At 47.2% G+C, this 20,722-nt stretch overlaps 1 protein-coding gene across 1 annotated transcript in view; it reads left to right on the top strand.

The window, feature by feature from the left end:
• The window catches only part of dnah2 (dynein, axonemal, heavy chain 2), a 186,475-nt gene that overhangs the window by 22,371 nt on the left and 143,382 nt on the right, over window positions 1–20,722 (top strand). Inside the window, exons 5-14 of the mRNA XM_030338322.1 lie at window positions 379–466; window positions 3,483–3,691; window positions 8,059–8,188; window positions 9,238–9,420; window positions 12,774–12,988; window positions 13,982–14,128; window positions 16,286–16,442; window positions 18,986–19,095; window positions 19,561–19,690; window positions 20,678–20,722. The exon at window positions 20,678–20,722 is cut by the window's right edge and continues 144 nt beyond it. Coding sequence (XP_030194182.1) covers window positions 379–466; window positions 3,483–3,691; window positions 8,059–8,188; window positions 9,238–9,420; window positions 12,774–12,988; window positions 13,982–14,128; window positions 16,286–16,442; window positions 18,986–19,095; window positions 19,561–19,690; window positions 20,678–20,722 — 1,414 coding nt within the window. The remainder of the gene's footprint in view (window positions 1–378; window positions 467–3,482; window positions 3,692–8,058; window positions 8,189–9,237; window positions 9,421–12,773; window positions 12,989–13,981; window positions 14,129–16,285; window positions 16,443–18,985; window positions 19,096–19,560; window positions 19,691–20,677) is intronic.

Consider the following 20,722-nt stretch of genomic DNA (forward strand, 5'->3'; position numbering starts at 1 on the left):
AGGGCACAGGTAGTGGTGGACAAAAATTAGTGAGGATACATACGATAAGGCAGTGAGGTTACCACGGACTTCTCATGGACCGTTTCCAAAGAGATGTCATACCTGCGCAAACAAAGGAACATGTGTCAAAACACCAGTATTGGTCAATGTGTAATATCTATCCCATATCTATACTAGAGTCTACTACGTGTACCCTGATGCATAAAAGGAGTAGACCCATAATAAGTGTAAAGAGCGAAAACTATGTTTGTGCCACAATTACACGTGGCATTAATTAATTATCTGTGAAAAAGGTCTATAATCGTAGTAAAACAGTTTCTCTCTCTCCTTAATCCTGTTTCTCTCAACCTTTCTCATCTTCTCTTGTGTCTCCCTCAGGTATTCTTCCAGAGGCTGGGTCCTGGACCAGACAAGCATCTTCGCTCTCAGTGACGCCTTCGTTCAGCGGTGCAAAGACCTCATTGAAGTAAATTTGACACACACACACACACACACACACACACACACACACACACACACACACACACACACACACACACACATACACATACACATACGCATTAGGGGTGAAACGGATCAGTGTGTCCACGGTTCGGTTCAGATAACCGTTTTGGGCCTCGGTTTCGGATACGGTTCGGATTAGGATCATGTCCGTGATAGTAAAAAGGCAGACTTTTTTTTGACCGAGGGTTTGGGGGAGAAACACAAAAATGAATGAGACCCACAGGCTATTTGCAATGTGTTAATTGACTGCAATCAGACGACTTGCAAGGCTTTTTTGTGCAATAAATGTTCCCCTAAATGCATTTGAAAACATGGTGCACTGAGTGTAACATGTAAGGGATAACGGAACTCTGTCGACGAGCGCAGCATGAAGCCAGAGTTGCCTCTACCTGTCCATTATTTCCATCGAACCGGTCGACCTCGAAGGCCGTTATCCCGCTTATCACCCGTTTGTATTTATCTCCCGTATATTTAGAATATAATTGTATCAATTACTTTCTTTAAATTTAGGAATCGTGCGCTTGAACTTCAGAAAACAACCTATTACAGCTACCTCATTGGCTCGGGCAGCACTGGAGAGAATGCATTCCGCTGGGTCCTAAACACCCTTTTGTATCGGACGTAGGCTACAGTAGGCAAAATACGCTACATAAGGCAATGCCTTCATGAAACCGAAATCCGCGGATCTCCAGAATGCTCCGAACTGTGGTAAACGAACCGAACGGATTCGGATACAATTCGAATCCGCTGCAGGCCTAATACACATACACATACACACACACACACACACACACACACACACACACACACACACACACACACACACACACACACACACACACACACTGGGGAACCTTGTGCACTGATAAAACCTGTGTCTGCCTTTTTTTATCTAATGGCTTTTATTTGTTAAAAACGACCACAGTTAAATTACAGTATTGGTAATTGTATTTCACAGTATAAGATCCTCTCTCACACACAAACATGCACACACACACATGTGCGTGCACACATGCGCACACACAGGCACACACACACTCACGCACACACATGCACGCACACATGCACACACACAGGCACACATACACACATGCCCACACACAGACGTGCTCCTACATGCTCAACACAGGGGACCTGGTGTCCTGCTAAAATATGGCTCTGCTTTTTATCAACGTAATGGCTCCCCTTCATGTTTTATTCTCTGTGAAATACTACCAGTATTAACTAATGGTATTTCACCGTGTTACTACGCCCTTGTATGCCTCCACACACATTCCATGCACATCACTTCTTCCTTGTCCCCTTCTGTAGGAAAGAACCCTCATTTAGGTCATTTAGTTTACCCCGCTTCTTCCACTACTTATTTATGTGATGGTAGCCTAAAGGGTGGTCTGTTACCTGTTTCCTGTCTTTCCCGCCACTCTCAAAGGTCAACTTTGACCCTGTCCAGAACAGTGGTTTCCCAATCTTTTGACTTTAGGTGTACGACTTAATTGTCATAAAGACCTTAGCGCCTTCAAAGCAAAGATATGCACATGCAGTGGCTGAACAAAGAGCTCCACTCCCCCCCTTTATACACAAGAAATATTGCAAAACATTCTGCAACACAATTGCACACAAATCATCAATGGAAAACCCATGGTAGAATCATGTTCGCACTATTTTCGAAATAACAAACCATAAAACTAGATTTACCGACCAATTTTTTTTAATATTTATTTTCCATTATCAATAAAAATTATATTATTGAAATCTGTCTTTTTGTGAAAGACACATTTGAATTCGCCATATAAATGATCCTGGTGTGCCACAGGTGGCATGTGATGCCACCTTAATGCTGAAGAGTCTCCGATAGGAGAACATCTCCGCAACAAGAGGTTTCAGCGGCAGAGCAGACAAAATAAACACAAACATAACACAGAACCACCGATTTCTTCATCACAAAATGGCAATGGATGTCGATTTTTTTATTTTGCTGTTCTTTATTCTCCTTCCTCTTCCTCTTTTTAATTAAACATGGCGTCATCTTCATGGCGTCTTTCAGACACGCCGAGGACTGTGACCTTTATCATGTTTGAGCCTAACCTTTTCTCAGCCAGCCCCCCCTCCTCCTCCTCCTCTTTCTCCTCCTCCTCCTCCTTCTTCGCATCCTCTACCTCCTCCAAATCTTCTCTTCGTCGTCTCTCTCTGTCTCTGTCTATCTCTCTCTCTCTCTCTCTCTCTCTGTGTCTCTCTCTCTCTCTCTCTCTCTCTCTCTCTCTCTCTCTCTCTCTCCCTGTCTCTCTCTCTCTCTCTCTCTCTCTCTGTCTCTGTCTCTGTCTCTCTCTCTCTCTCTGTCTCTCTCTCTCCATCTCTGTCTCTCTCTCTCTGTCTCTCCGTCTCTGTCTCTCTCTCTCTGTCTCTGTCTCTGTCTCCATGGCCAGGTACCCTCCCCTCGCCTGTTCCTCCATGTACTCCTTTAGATTCCTCTATTTGATAAATCCACTGGACGTGACCTTGAATACATTAGTATTTCTAAAACCCCCAGCGCACTGCAGTTTATTCTCCCCACCTTATCTTATGCGCTTTCTATACTCTTCCTGCTGGCCATACCACGTTCTCCCTCCCTCCATCCTTCCATGTCTTTAACATGCTTGCTCGCTGTCTGTCCACATCATCATCTTTCCTTCACTCTGTTTCCTCCCATTGTTTGATTATCTCTCCCTGGTCGCAACGAATTACGGCTACTGGAAATATGATTGATTCATTATTATTATTCCTAATTGTTTACACATCTTTTTTCGTCCCTTTGTGCTCTTCTCTCTCTCTCTCTCTCTCTCTCTCTCTCTCTCTCTCTCTCTCTCTCTCTCTCTCTCTCTCTCTCTCTCTCTCTCTCTCTCTCTCTCTCTCTCTCTCTCTCTCTCTCTCTCTCTCTCTCTCTCTCTCTCTCTCTCTCTCTCTCTCTCTCTCTCTCTCTCTCTGTGTCTCTTTTCCCTCAGGTGTGTGACTGCCAGCAGCAGTTTGCTCGGTTTGAGGAGGGCCAGCAGGTGGCGCCGCCGTGTTTCGCCGAGCCCCATGGGGCCGTGACGGCACGTGGCCTGCTTGAGATCGAGAGCATCTTCCTGCGCAGCCTGCAGGGCCTCGCTGCCATGGGCGACAGCATCCTGGACGTCTGGAGGAACTCTGGATGGCACGACCACTACAACAGGTAAGTAACCGCGGCATCATGGCCAAACCTTCCAGGGATGGTCGCTGTGTGTGTGTCTGTGGGTGTGTGGTCAGTTCAACTGATTGTCCATGAGTAACGGTTAAGGTTGGTTGCCATGTTCAGCCTTCACACCAGTCAGACACATTGAAAAACATTTTCAAAACATTTCAGGTCAAATGTATTTGTATTGCTCACAGGTCACAGTTAAAGTCTCCAAATGCTTCACAGGCCCCTAACCCTAGACCCTAAGGGCAAGGTCAAAGTCCATAAAACCAAGAAGAAACTCAGAAGAGGGATCCCTCATTCCAGGGTTGACATAAATTAAAGCTTGTCAATCACAGTCTCTTGTCACGCAAGAGACTTTAAAGCGTTCCAAACCTCCCGTAGGAAATTAAGTATAATATTATTAATAGTGATAGAGGGACGTAAACCTAACCCCTGCTGCCTAATGAACTAATCATCCTATAAGCCCTCCTCTGTGCTGAGTGCAACTACCCACTCACACACACACACACACACGCACACGCACATACACGCACACTAACAATAACAGACACATTCACACGTAATCAAACACACAAACACACACACACTCAAGCACACACTTCCATATCAGAATAGATTGTTCTGGGAGTGTATGAAGCTGACAAGGCCTCAGCTTTCTTGCCTTCATGTGTCTGAGTCTAAGCTTTGTAGAAATCAGTGAGTCCCACAGTGAACCGATGTTTGTAGATTATAGTCTTTGATATTGCAGCAGACAGAGTTTGTTTCAGAGGAAACCGAGGTCTGGCCTCAGTGAATGATGACGATGAACAGATATTCCGTTGTTCTTCTCCAAACCACCTGTTTTTATAACTTTATAACTTTCTTGCTGCAGTGGTTACAGATAGAGAGAGCGAGAGAGGGAAAGAGAGTGAGAGAGAGAGAGAGAGAGATAGAGAGCGAGAGAGAGGGGTGGTGGAAGAGACAGAAACAGAGACAGATGGGACTTTGACAGGATGGGGTATTTTTGCAGAGACAATAATACTGAACAGCACTGGAAAATTACCTCTCAGAGCCCAGTTTTATCTTCCCACAGTTACTGTATGGAAGAAATTGCTGAAATATTTCCACAACTAAAAATATGTTTCATGTAGCAATGTAAAGGAATTACTACCAGTAGAACCAAGTGTTTGTTTTAATTGCTTCTCCATCCATTAACTGATTCATTTATCGGTCCTTCTGCACACTAGTCCATCCACTCAACCATGCATCTATTCATCCTTCCACCTAACCATTCATCCACCTACCCATCCAGCCATCCATCTACCTATCCATCCATCGATCTACCCATCCTTCCATCCATCCATCCATTCACTCGTTCATCTATCTGTCCTTCCATCCATTCACCCATCCACCCATCCATCCATCCATCTACCTGTCAATTGTTCTCCCATACTGTCCATCAACCTTTCCCTCCACCCGCCCATCTTTACATCCACATTCCTGGGTCTGTTTTGTTCATGGGATGCCAGTACACACACACACACACACACACACACACACACACACACACACACACACACACAGGGCCGATGGACTGCGGGGACAAAGGGGACAGTTGTGGGGGGGCCCAAGGCAGAGGGGGGGCAAAAAAAAAATTAAAAAAAAATTACTTACTAAAAAAATTAATTACCCCCCCCCCCCGTCAACAATCGCCCCATACCCCCCCCCCCCCCGTCCCGTCAACAACTTAGCGCAGGGGGGCCCATTAGTACCTATAGTATAGGGGCCCAGGATTTGGTGCTACTGCCCTGCACACACACACACACACACACACACACACACACACACACACACACACACACACACACAACACACACTCAAACACACACACACACACACACACACACACACGCACACGCACACACACGCGCACACACAGGCAGGCCTCTGGAGCAGCCCCAGCCTGCCTACCTCCAGTATGGTTTCCTAGCACCGTGAAGGAAGCAGACGCAGGGGGAGTACTAAAGAGTGAGGGGGGGGGTTCTGGGGAGTGTGATAACCATAAGAGATGAGGGGAGAGTGTTGATAAGTTGGGTATAATTCCTGGGCTGTCGTCAGTACAGTTCAGTCAGCGTGGAGGCTGGAGGTAATGGAGATGAATGGGCTTGTGGTGGAGAATCCATCTCTTTCCCTCCCCATGCCCTCCAGATCTGGACTAAAATATGCCATCTTTTATTTTTATTCAACGATGGCTCACACAACCAGCCGGGCCGATTGTATTTTGTCGCTCGATTTTTAGCTAATGCTTCTAGGATAGAAGCTACAATTACTACACCGTTGCTGGCTAGGATAGGAATGAGATTTTCTTTTTGTACTTGACAATTCAAGCGCTAACTAGCTAACCCTACATATTGTTGCCTAAAGACAAATATAACGCTTGGCAATCCTAATATAGCGTATGTATAATAATGCACAATCATTTCCACAAAAGTTGTGCCTGTCTGTATAAACAGAGGTAATTTGAAAAGGCAGTACTAATTAGGCTAAAACTATACTAATGTTGTGCCATATATACAATATACTAATATACTATGCCTACAGCTTCAACTTTCTGTTTCAGCCACTGGGAAACAGTTATTTATATGATCATCTATTATATCCATAAAAAAATATATATATATCCACCTATATTATATATCTGTATTTATCCCAGGATATACTGTATATGTCTATATACCGGTAAGTTAAGAGCTTTTCATCACTTCAAATCTTATTATTTTGTCTGCTAATCGTACAGCAGTTTATGATGTCTTTTTTTTTTATAGTTTTCTTAGTTTGTCGGCAAACTACCCGGTTCTCTGCAATTGTCCGTGTGGGGCCGTATTGTTTCAGTTATCTTGTATTTCAACAGTAAGATCTCTGGGGTGGAAAAGCTGCTGCTGCTGCTGCTGGATCCTAGACAGCTGACCCACTTTGGGTCATAACAATGTCTGGAGCATCTCCAGAAAACACATGGGGGACACACATATTCCCCATAACAACTTTTACCTGGCCCGCCAATAAGTTCAATTTCTTCTATGTTGGGATGGCAAAGAAAGCTACCTTGGGACTGAAGTCCCTGAAGAATGTGTGTGTGTTTGTATGTGTGCTTGTGTGTGTGAGTGTGTGTGTGTGTCTGTCTGTCTGTGTGCATCTGTCCGTCCATCTATTTCCCCTTGCTTGAACGTGTGCCACAGTTTAAACCAAACTTGTCTTGCCTTCAAAATGACAGCGTAGCCATCCTATACCGCCTCCTCCTGCTCGCGACACGGATAATGGAGAACATGGGAGGAGGGGGAAGGGCTTTTTCTCTGAAATGACTGCACGTTTCGGCGAAGGCTTGTTGTAATGTATCAGATTACCGGTCTGTCTAGACAACCGCCGCAGATGAGCCGCTCCTTTCCATTTGACGTTAAATGCACACTTAGTATGTGTCTTTTTGATAAACGACCTATCATTGCCATGCGTTTATGCATGTATGTCTGTGTGTATTTGTGTGTGTGTGCTTGTGTGTGTGTCTGTGTGTGTGTGCTTGTATATCGCTCACTAAGTATCGGGACACGCCAGGGTCCCCATAGACCGCCAAGCACTCTGTCCCTAGATTGTCATTCAGCACTCCACTGGCAGCCGGCCATCTTGCCACTCATCTGAATCATCAGAGATTGGCGACTTGACCATGTGACGCATGGGTGTGCGCGTGTGGGTGAACACACAAACATAAGCACACACACACACGTGATTAGTCCCCCCATTGGTTCATCTCACCCACCAACTGATCCGGCCCCCTCAATTCACTCAAGGGGGGGGGGGGTGGCGGGGGTAAGAAATGGGGGTAAAAGTGTGTCTTTGATGTGAATGATGGATTGGGGTCGCGGCAGGGGTCGCAGGGGTGCTATGTTGTTGCCAAGATAAACAGCTGCGCCGGCGTGATGGGGCAGGTGTTTCATAGCGACTCAGCACATTGAAATTAGTCAAATCAATACGCCCCTCGTCCCCGTATTCTGAAGCAGGCATGTATGTGCACTTGTGTGTGTGTGTGTGTGTGGGTGAGAGAGAGAGAGAGCTATATCAAGGGGGAGTGTGTGTCTGTAAGTGTAGTGTGTCAGCAGTTTTCCTAGATGTGTGCTTTTGATCCATTTAATCACTTCCTATATTCCGCTAATCATCATTATCTGTTTTTTTTCGGTGGCTGTGTGTTCGCGCGTGTGTTTGGGTGTTTTTTTTGTTTGTTTGTGTGCGGTTTGTGTCTGTGTCCCGGGATTGTGTGTGTTAACGTGTTCATTGAAGTGTGTCTTTGTGTATGTGTGCGTGTGTGTTTCTGTGCTCTGTATGTATATCTATAGGTTCCGTACGTCCATAAAGCAGCTGGAGGTGATGATGCAGAACGTCATCAGCGGTGCCTTCGAGACGGTCAACACAGTGAGGGAAGGAGTCCAACTGTTGGACGTCTTCGGGCACCTGTCTGCACGAGAGGTCCTTACTCCGTACAGACAAGCGCACACACACACACACAAACACAAACACACACACACACACACACACACACACACACACACACACACACACACACACACACACACACACACACACACACACACACACACACACACAATGAAACCAACCCACTCTATCTAGGGTATTTATTACACACAACTATACACATCACAAGCCTCCTGTCGTCTTCTCCCTTCCCACCAATACGTCAACAGTATGTTTAAACCCCTCCAACACAAGCATGCATGACGTCTTCACGACCCGGTCCATTTGTAAACACTTCAATAGTTGAAATGGACAGTCAATAGGGACTCCATAGTCTTTATAGTACCCCCCCCCCACACTCCTTAAATGGACCGTGGAGAACTGCCGGTACTGTAGCTTTTAATACACACAGAGCGATGGCTCCTTTTCCCACAATAGGCTCCATGTGTAGATTATCCATCCTCGGCTGGTTCCTGAGCCTCCCCCCCGAGACCAAACACATTTCCCCCCCGGCCCCCTCGCTCGCCTGCTGCCTCAGCCCTCCCGGTCCGTGTGTATACAGCTTGCTGCCGGCCGTGCACACACCACTTGGATGAAACTCAGCCGCACACACATGAGCAAGATGTTCCATGTCGCGGCCGTTGCAGAAGCCTCCCACCCACCATGGCCCCCCTTTGTTTCCCCTCTCTGTCCTTCATCAGTTCATCATTCTGTCCTCGTGTGTTCCCTCAGTGTCACTTTAGTCCCTCCTAGTTTTTACTGAGTTCCCCTCTTTTATGTCCTTCCCCCCCATCAGTCATTCCCATCTGTTCTTCAGCTCACCTGTCCATCTCACCTACCCTGTCCATCCCGCCTCACCTGTTGATTTCACTTATTTTTGTCACCTCTCCTTTTGATTCACCCCGCTTGTCAATCACCTCTCCCCTGACCACGCACTACATCTGTCCATCTCTCCTGTTTTTCTGAACTCACATGTCCATCTCACCACACCTGTCCACTTCACCTGTCCATCCCACTCACCTGTCCTCCCCCTGGCATTGCAGGCCATCAAGCACACCTTGGACAGGATGACAGTGAAGCTGTACGACCTGATCAACAAGGAGCTCCAACTGGTCAAAAACGACCTGAGCAAGAAGACCTGCCAGGTGGCGAGTCATGTCCCCCAGAAGGCCGGCCAAGCTCACTGGGCGCACTGCCTCCGCCGCCGCATCCAGAGCACCATGGAGGTGAGCCCGTGAACGGGTCTGAGGGGGGCCTGGGATAGGGTCGGATATGGAGCTGGAGCAGACTGACAAAAGTAGCCAGTACCTCTCAGCGGACAGTTGGCCAGAGTGGGCAATGGGAGGGGTTCAGTAGCTGCAGTCAGAACCATCAATAGATTTGATTGTATTTTATTGGTTATTGTTTGTTTTTTCATTCCAAACTAGCCACAGCGAAGCAGACTTATTATTATTTTCTGGAACATCTGCCATTGGTTGCGGGGCTAGAATAAGAACAGTTTTTATCTAAGGAACCCACTATTTAAAATCAAATCAAGACTGTAACGAATCAACAAGGAGGACGTGCACCACAATCCAAACTTCAACCCCTCAGCAACCCCTTCTGAAAAACACGTCAGGGGTAAAGCACACTTTGTTTCCCTGTCTTTCTTGTTCTCATACTACACACATGCAGAAAACAATGGGAGCTCAGGTGGTTGCATGGTCCACCGGCAGAGCCGAGTAAAACCGACAAACAGAGTGGAGTGGTACATTCACACACACATAGAGGGAGGCCACAGACAGATGGACCAACAGACAGGCAGCACTACCCTCAGGAACATGAACTCTCAGCTGCAGAGCGGAATACCAGAGCCGCCCTGATTAGATACAGGAAGTGGGGGGTAGAGAAATCTAAACAGAGAGGAGCACCATGTGATGTGGTTCAGAGCCCCACTAGTAGTTGTACACACTGGAATGCTGGCGGTCTGCAGTGGACCAAGGGGTTGTCTAAGGGACAGGCTGGCCTCTCTCGCTCTCTCTCGCTCTTTCTCTCTCGTTCTCCGTGTCTGTGTCTCTCGGTCTTCGTGGTAAAAGGCATGCTCGAGTTGGACAAGCCTTCGGTCGGTTATGAACTGTATGGAGGCCCTGACAGTCCGTCCAAGCTCACCATCACCCTCCTCCGACCACGATGTGACCCTCACACACCAGATACAAAAGACACACACTTACGTAACAACACATGCACGAAAATACACACATACACATGCACAAACACACACACACACACACACACACACACACACACACACACACACACACACACACACACACACACACACACACACACACACACATGTAACAAACACAAAACAGACACACTGTCTCACGTAACGAACACCATGCAGACACGTGACAAACAGAACGCAGACACACACACATATTCTTAACAAACAACAGACACACACACCCTCCAGCAGAGTGCTGTTGGTGTGGCGGAGGTCCAACAATGGCCTTGGTGGCTAGGTCACTATTAAACACAGCTGCTGCTGCTTGCTGCCTAGGCCATTCTAACACACACACACACATACACACACACACACACACACACACACACACACACACACACACACACACACACAGACACACACACACACACACACACACACACACACACACACACACACACACACACACTAACAAACACGTACATGCCCACACACATGCACTCACACACGCTAACAAATACGTACATGCACACACACACACAAACACACCCACACACATATACCCTCACGCACACACACATGCTAACACAGGCTTACACACACACACACACACACACACACACACACACACACACACACACACACACACACACACACACACAAACTCAGACACTAACAAACGCTAACATGCACACCACACACACACACACAAACACATACACACACAGTTTGTTTCTGCTTACACACGCTTATATGCCTTCACACAAGCAGTAACACACAATTACACATGCAAACACAAACAGACTAACACACTCATACTTGCATACCCACACATATGCCAACACGCACACATGCATACACAAACACACAAATATCCATGCACACACACACTTCCACATAAACACACATACATGCCACGCACATACGCATACGAAGTTACATACAAACACACAACATTCAGATTCACCTTCACACACACCCACACTAAGGCACAAAGAAACACACAAACGTGCGGACAAACATGCATCAACTCACACACAAGCAGGCAAAAGTAGAGGGCTCGCTCCCTGTCTAACATTGTTATCTCCATCCGGATACACAAAGAGCAAAATGACACACAGCGGGGGGGGCTCTAATTGTACACAGATATGATGGTGCTGCCCTCCATTTTGTTCCCATTCCACCCTTGAATATGGGATTAGCCTTGTGTGACTGGAACACAATGATAAACATACTCTAGTGTGAGCCCGATACAAAAGTACATACAGTATGCTGTACGTTTAACACATGCCACCGTGCTATCCTTCCGGCCCACGTCGCCGATCGTGTGTCGATAAAAACACATCCTCCACCACTAGAAACATAAAAATAAACGTTTTTGTATCGAATATGACCAGCGGTAGGGCTCTCTCTCTCTGCGTGTCCGTTTGAGCTGACCACACGTGGGCTGAGTGTTTTTAGATGGCATTGAGGGGAGTGTGTTGTTTGTGATCCAACAAGAGCCACATAGACATACTGTTTTTCTCTGGAACAAAGCAGCGAAAACCATGAGCCATCCCCCTCCCGGTTATTGCGTCCACAGTAAACAGTTTTGTATCCTTAAGTGTTTACTGTCTGTTGTGGTCTCGCTAGTAGAGGCTGGATGATGTGGCATCATTTCACTGACACCTCTAACGGCCTCATAACGATGAGCAGCAAAGAGCTAAATATATGTATAGAAGAAAAGATAATATCGACAAACGTACTATCGCTCAACATAATTATAAAATGCAGATGATACGATGCAGATAAAAAACTGCATTTATTAAATGACAGCGCTTAGTACTTCATAATAATTATGTAATCAATGGTGCTATCATGATGATAAGCAATAAGGAACCCAATACAATAATATTGGAGTTATCGCACTATTTGCTGATGAGGTGATGGGAAAAAATTGAAATGAGGAAGGATCAAGTATAGATTACTTAGACAGAAGACTCTTGTTATGTCTAGTTGTGGGCTTTTGAAGCACACATATTTCCACAGTGGATGTAGACAGCGCATTCAATACTTGTCTGTGTGTCTGTATGTCATTTTGCAATATTTTATATTTTCAATGTCCATCAGATTTCTATTTTAAATGTATATTTTCAATATAGGTTCAGTGCAGTAAGAAGCAGGTACAATAACACTATGTTCGTTGTGTTTAGTACACACAATTTTTTTTTTTTTAAACAGAAACAACTCCAATGTATGGTAATGATTCATAATAATGATTAATATTAAAATCATCTTGCTTTAAAGCCCTGCACCTATTACCATCCTAAGTCTTCTTCCTCGTCCTCTTCCTCCTCCTTTCACATCTCCTCCAACCCCCCACCCTTCAACCAGTTGGTGGAGGGTGCCCACTTTGTGGGCCAGACAGGCAGTGGCGAGGAGGTGTGCCTGGCTCACGGGCAGCTGGTGCAGACCCTGGATGAACTGCTGCGCAAGACCTACAGCGACTGGAGCCAGGGAGTGGACCGCCAGAGCATCCAGAGGCTAGAGCAGCCCCTCATGCTGCGCTGCCGCCAGGACAACACCATGCTGGACATCAACTTCGACAAGTGGGTCCCCCTCCCATGGTGGTGGTGGCCAAACGATCAAGAGTTCATGGACGCTCCAACACTCTCAAACACATACGTACACGCGTTTACATTAAGTGCATTTAGCTTACGCTTTTATCCAAAGCGATTTCCAACGGTTTAAACACACATTCACACCGATGGCGGAGTCAACCATGGGTCACCTCGAGACTCAGCTAGGAGGAGCCGGGGATCTATCTATCCTCCTTCTTGTTACAAGACCACCATCCCGATCTGAGTTGACCTACTAATACTGAAACACATAGACAGACCTGCCATATAAGCATAGCATGGTTTTCGATTCAAATTGCCTTAGGCACACAATCTTATAACTCACAGAGATACTAACATATACACTTGCACTTAGAAAATACAGACGTACACACACAGGCCTGCACTTTAATACACACACTTGACCTACAGATGCACCGTGTATAGCTTGGATGAGCTTTAGTTTACACTCCACAAGACAGTTGTAAGGTTGTACCCTTGTAATTCTATCAGACACAGAGATTCACGTAAACTTATGCACGCTCACATACACACAAACACACGCGCACACACAATCAAAACACATACACACGCACACAGAACGGCTTATTGAGCACACACGCCGTCTCATTCCCACATATTTCACAGGTCACATATTTAACCGCTCACAGGCTGCAAGGCAGACGGATAAAGACTCTCTGGCTGACAGAGACGCATGCCGTTATACAGTCCAAGAGCTCGGAGACTAAACACACACAGTCCTCATCCCTCACTGCGCGCTGTGTGTGTGTGGGTGTGTGAGTTTTGCGCCGGATTGACTGGGTTTGTGCGTGTCTGTTTGTGTATATGTGCGTCTCACTTGGCGTGTGCGATAGGTAAATGCTTCATGCATGTGTGTGTGTGTGTGTGTGTGTGTGTGTGTGTGTGCTTCTGTGTAATGCGTGGCTGTGATCTGATTGTGTGTGTGTGTGTTCCCCTGTGTAGGGGCCTGCTGAAGATGTTCAGTGAGATCCAGTACTGGGAGAGTCTCCGCATGGAGATCCCCCACTACGTGCTGGAGGTGTACCAGCGGCGCGAGGAGCTTCGCACCCTGCGCGAGAGTGTTCTCCGGCTGGTCAGCGACTACAACAGGTGTGTGTGTGTGCATGTGCACACGCTCAAATGGAATTCATTTGTATCACGCTTTTCTAACCAGTGGCCACTCAAAGGGCTTCACAATGTTGCCTCACATTCACCGATTCGTGCAAACATTCACACACCGACGGCGGAAACAACCATGCAATGCGTCAGGGTGAGATGTCTCACCCAGGGACTCCTCGAACCTCAGCTAGGAGGAGCGGGGGATCGAACTAGTAACCTTCCGGTTACCAGCCAAGTAGCCCTACCGCCTGAGCCACATGTCACTCAATGCATGCGCCCATCACATAACACACAAACACACAGCCATACACAGAGATGGTGCTCACCTGGCTTCATTGTTTTCCTTATCTCTTTTTCTCTGCTCTTCTCTTCATATCAGTTCTCTTGGACTCTTTCCCAATAACGCAGTAAATAGAAACACATTCACAGCAAGGTATAGACTTACAATGACGTAATGCACACAGATATGCACATGCACACACAAAAATAACACACATGAACACACATACAGAAACAGGAGTATATACACACATACCCAGTCAGGTATTGACAAACACATTCACATTCAGAGGCAAAACACATGGAGGGTCCTATCAGATTGGGTTGTCACTTACAGCACAGCAGATGGAAAGTGACTTTGCCGTAATGACCAGTGCTCAAGCACACCAAATCAAATCATTCTGTTTATTCGTCACGCACACACAGACCTAGAGAGACCTACAGTCATACAAAGACCTAGTTTGCAGTGAAACACCTGTGCGTTTGTTAGACCAAGTATCTGTTCTTTATACAATCCTCTGGGAACCCTGGTAAGATGGAACCGACTTCCAAGCTTCAATGATGATATGACATTCATGATGTGCTACGTCTGATTCAGACATTTTCCCATTAAAACCTGATATAAGGTCTCAGCTCAATGCAGGCTAAATGCAGATGGAATGCATAAAGATTGATAGTTATTGATCCTATAGGGGTTTGGCACCGCTGCAGTACTTAGAGGACGGCCCCCATGGTTATATCCATCTTACTCGTGGGTGGAATGTGAAACCTGTGCGATTAAACAGACATAGCATTCTTAGTACTATCTTCACAATGTCTCTGTTGGGCTTTAAAGTGCTGACAAGGTTTAAAGACCTTTCTCTTAAATATTGCCTTTAATGAAGTAGTTCTTCTGTGGTCTATTGACCAAGACTTCTACACAACGTACATGAACGTAAATACAGTCTGCAGTAGTATCAGGCAGGGCTCATGTCGTTTCCCTCTCAGATTTCTGCATGAACTCAAGGAAGGCTCTGCAGTCCAACTCATAAACAGATCTCAGAGATACCAACGTGATATGAATGAGGAAAAAGAAAAATACAACGTGCAGGAGAAAGTCCTCCAAGAGGCGACGATCCGATCTCGATTAAACACATCCGGGGGGTCCTGGTGGGCACCGGACGAGCCCTGTTTCACGGGCAGACGTGGCACGAGGATAGTGCCGACGCTATAAGAAAGACAGCAGAGGACTGTAAGCCTGTGTTTACACAGGCTGCGGTCCCCACACCACTCTGCACACACGCCTCTGCTGCAGTCCAACTGCAGTCCCCACATAGAGGGAGAAACAGAGGGAGTGTAAGGGCGTGGTACATTCATGTGCATGTGTGTGTAGTTTGTGTATACGTACGTGCAAATTTGTATCTTTTTCTGTGCGTGTCACATATGCATGTCAAGCTCTCACGTCTTCAGTGAGTTAGCACAGAGCTGGTTCAGTGAGGCATTCTGCAAATGCTCATAGCCCGACAAAATCAAACCACATTTATGTTCAAGGGTGTGTATATAAACACAGCCAACAGGGACGGTGAGCCTCACACAATGAAACAGGAACATATGCACACACACACACACACACACATACACACACACACACACACACACACACACACACACACACACACACACACACACACACACACACACACACACACACACACACACACACACACACATACACACACAAGACCGCACAGATGCACAGCGGGATTGTGGATTATGTATATGCTAAACTGAAACAATACTCACTCAATGACAACATCACACTAATATTTAGATCTGATCTGCTGTGTGTGTGTGTGTGTGTGTGTGTGTGTGTGCGTGTGCGTGTGACAGGATCATCAAGGCTCTGTCTCCAGGGGAGCTGGGTGTGTTCCGGGAGCGGATCCGCTTCCTGGACAAGAAGATTCAGCCAGGCCTGACAAAGCTTCTGTGGTCCACCAAGGGAACCTCCAACCTCTTCATCACCGAGTGCTGCACGCATGTCACCAAGGTCAGACACACACACACACGCAACAAACATTCACGCTTACTCCTAGTGAAGGGTTTTATTGTTATGCAGGTTATGTTTATTGTAGTTCCTAACAATATCTTAAGATTCCCTTTTTTTTTGTCCCGGACTGGAAATAGTCTGGGTGTAGCAGAAGTACAGGGCATAATCATATGCAACAAGTATCTAGGGTTAGGGCCACTCACTCAAGCACCTGCCCTCTCCTTCACCCCGCAGCCAGGGTAGCTTGTGTGTATTGCGAGCCTGTAGCCATGTGGCCGCTGGAAGCTAATTGCACTGGGCCGCGGAGGAGGCCGTCTGGCTGCTGTCTTGGCTGCCCTCCACCTCATGATGCATGGAGTGTTTTGGGACACTATCACCGCCGGTCCCCACAAAGCTAGTCTGTCCCCAAAAAGGACGCTAGGCCAATGCTTTTTTTTTAGACACTGTCAAGTAATAGCTAGCTAACATTTTTTTTGATTGCTTTTGCAGGCAGAAGAGATGGTATTTCCATATGTGTGTGTGTGTGTGTGTGTGTGTGTGTGTGTGTGTGTGTGTGTGTGTGTGCATGCGTGTGTGCACAGATGCCTTGTTTTGTAAGTTCTACACTAATACGGCTTCTCTGGGAGCAGTATACTTGAGAATGGCAAAGTTTATGGTAATGGCCTTTCACACAGAGGCTAGCAGACACCAAACACAGTCAAAACAAACAAACACACACCCACCCACACACATATAGCCCAGCAGGTGCTTAACACTGTGAAGCTACACACACACACACACACACACACGCACACACACACACACACACACACCACACACACACACACACACACACACACACACACACACACACACACACACACACACACACACACACACTCAGCCTAGACAACAAAGACTCCAAGCAGAGGCACATGGATCCACAGTGGCCACTGCATCACATGGTTATAACCCACCTCCCCCGGATCAACAGACGCAGTGGAAGGCTTCGGGGATGGGATGTTCTTGGGTAGCTGGAGCCCAAAGGCTTGCCCTGGATTGCCCAATGGACTCTAAGTCTCGCTGTCCTTCAACCCCTTCAGCCCTCCGAAATCACACTCGTCTGGAGACCATGTGAAGACGGGCCGAGGCCAAAATCAACATCCCAGCCAGGAACACCTTTCTGCTGGCTAGGCCAATAGAGAGAGAGAGGGGGTGGGAGGGAGAGAGAGAGAGGGACAGAGGGAGAAAGAGGGACAGAGCTGGGGAAGGAGAACAAGCATGGATCTGCAAAGGAAATGTAAAGTGACTCAGGACAGTCACACACTCACCCACCAGACCCAATGCCCCTGTCCCCTCCCGCACCTAGAAACTTGAGCCCAGGGGCTTATGCCGCACGCCGCAGCCTTATCCCCATGAAAGCCCCAGAAAATCCACAGATTGAAGCTCAGAATCTGGAATTCTGAGTGAGAGCGGAATTACTCTTCATAGGAATTAGGCAGTGGCAATAGTGATAGAGAGAGAGAGAGAGGGAGATAGTCTTAGTGAGAGAGGGAGGGACGGAGAGATTGGGATCGAGAGAGACAGTGTGTGAGACAGAGAAACTGAGAGAGAGATTGGAATGGGGAGGAACAGTGTGTGAGGCTGAGAAACAGAGAGAGATTGGGATTGAGAGAGATAGTGTGTGAGACAGAGAGGGGGGAGAGAGAGAGATTGGGATGGAGGGAGACATGGGGATTCTTCCCTGCTTCAGATTGAACTGGAAAGTACTGGATGTATGACGGCCCGTTGATGTCAGGGTCGTCTGCCGCAATACAGGCTGGGGGAGACGAGAGGAGGGCTGCGGCGGGGATGGAGGTGGCGAGGGAGTGGGGGAGTCAGTGGTGGGCAGTGAGCCGCTAGCTGATAGGTTGGGAGATGTCAGAGCCATGATATCCCTATGTAATGAGCTCCCTGTCTGATGTGGGGAGATGCTCCCTGTCAGCACATTCAGCAGGGGGGGAGGGAGAGATGGAGGGAGAGGTGGAGAGAGAGGGAGGGTGGGAGGCTGAGAGAGAGGACAGAGGGGGAGGAGGGAGGCTATAGCCGTACCAGAGGGAACCAGGAACATAGCAGAAAGTCTGGTGGGGATAGAGAGGCGGATATAGGAGCGGGAAGGACAGAGAGATAGGAGCAGGGCTATAGGAGTACAGGAGGGAACCTGCTAGGGAGCAGGAGGTAGATGTGTGTGGCTGGCGGGGGAGAGAGGACACCGCGCTGTCAAACCCTGAGAATGCACCCGTGGGTGCTGTGCTGTACTCATGTCACCACATAATGTGTTTCCTTCTTCCTTTCCCTCATTACGTTACTCTCTTTTTCCTCTCTCCCTTCCTCTCCTCCCCTCCTTATTTTTTCTTCTCGTAACTCTCTCTCCACTCGTTTCCATTTTCCTGCTCTTCTCCTGGTTCTCTGCTTTCTCTCCTCCTGTCCTCCCTGCTTAATGTCCACTTCCTGCCCCTCTCTCCCTCTCTCTCTCTCTCTCTCTCTCTCTCTCTCTCTCTCTCTCTCTCTCTCTCTCCCCACAGGTTCAGACCATAGTGAATGAGTACAAGGCAGCCAACCTGACCATATCAGCCCTGTGCAGGCAGATCAGTGAGACCTTGCTGGTCAGACTAGACGGCAGGACTGTGTACAGGTACATAGCTCAAAACTAAACCACCACAACTCCCACCAACAGTTATTTCAACTGCCACTTCTTTGTGGGAAGCCTAATCTTGTTTTTCAACAGCTGTGTTATGGCCTATGAGAAAAAACACACATACATGTGTTTTTTATAGTGGAATACCACTCACCACATATTAATTGAACAAAAAAACAACAGGTCAGATTTAAATGTTTCACAACTCTACGGCAAAACTAATATTGTGATTTGAAGTGGCCGTTCTACGAAACACGTCAAGCCACACTGTTTATCTGTTTTACCAAGAACACGTTATTATTATTATTATTATGCTGGGATGAACAAAAAGCCCGGGAAAAACACAATGTATATCCTTTCAGTTTCTTTAACGCCATTTTCATGTCCTCCGTCGGTGAGCGCCGTTGTGAGCGTTGTGAGCGTTCTCCAAACTAACGCTGTTGTGGCTGTGGTGCCCCCCAGGGACCTGGAGTTCGAGAGCGACCAGCGGGCCCACCAGCAGAGCCAGCTGCAGAAGCTGTGCACCGCCCACCAGGACATCGTGGACATCATGACACGCGTGTACGACACTTTCCGCAGCGCCGGAGCCGAGGTCCATAAAATATCTTTGTTACGTTTTCCCCCTGTTAGGCAACAGTTTATGTTGACATTATGTCACATACATGGGTTACGTTGTTGTAATCTCCCTGTCAGGTCAAATATAGATTGATATCGAGTCTTTGTCACGTCGTTGTCAAGTCGCACATTCATTGGTTATGTAGCTCATACTCATACTATTTTGTCATTCTGCCGTGCTTACAGCGCCGTCACGTATGTCTTGAGTCATGTTCCGTTGCTGCAAACACGTCCGTTGCCAAATGTCTTTACATCTAGTGAATTGACATCTAGTGAGAAATGGGCTTAGTCCCAAAAACCTAGCAGTCATTATTAGGACGATTAATATATGCATGGCGATGTAAGTATTCAAATGAGGTAACTTAAAATATATATATTTTATAAAAGCTCAAACTGCGGAAACATCTGTCGTCTAAAAACTTTTCGGGCAAACCCTTTTTTTCCCTTCAGTCCCTGTCCCTCTTTCCGTCTCCCTTCCTCTATCTATATTTCTTTGGGCACTGATGCCATGTGTATGCAAATGAGTCCATCATCTTATTTTGAGAAAGAGAAATTATCTACAGTTATCTCCAATCAAACGTTTTTCCTTTCTGGCGGCTGCTGGGGTGGGCGGAGGTGGGGGTGGGTGGAGGTGGGGGGGGTGCAGATGAGTAATAGTACAGCATCAGCCATTAGACGCAGCAGCAAAGCATTCACCAGCTGCTTCAAGTGTGATCCAGAGAGCCGCGGAAATAACCGGAATGATAAATCTCCCCCCCCCCCCCTTCACCAGTGCCATCGAGGATCGCATGCTTTTCTTTATTTATTTTCCCCCTTGTCCCGCACTCCAAGACGACGACTGTAAGAGGATTAGCCAACCCCGGCAGTAAGTCTGGAGCTGAATCTAATGACTTGGCCCCCTCCGTGGTCCCCACGTGAATGTGTTTCAGGGATGGTGTGTGAACGTCTGTGTGTGTGTTCTCAGGTCCAGCAGTACTGGCTGACCTACATGGAGAGGGTGGACCGCATG

Source organism: Gadus morhua, chromosome 17, assembly GCF_902167405.1.
Source record: "Gadus morhua chromosome 17, gadMor3.0, whole genome shotgun sequence".
Taxonomy (NCBI): Eukaryota; Metazoa; Chordata; class Actinopteri; order Gadiformes; family Gadidae; genus Gadus; species Gadus morhua.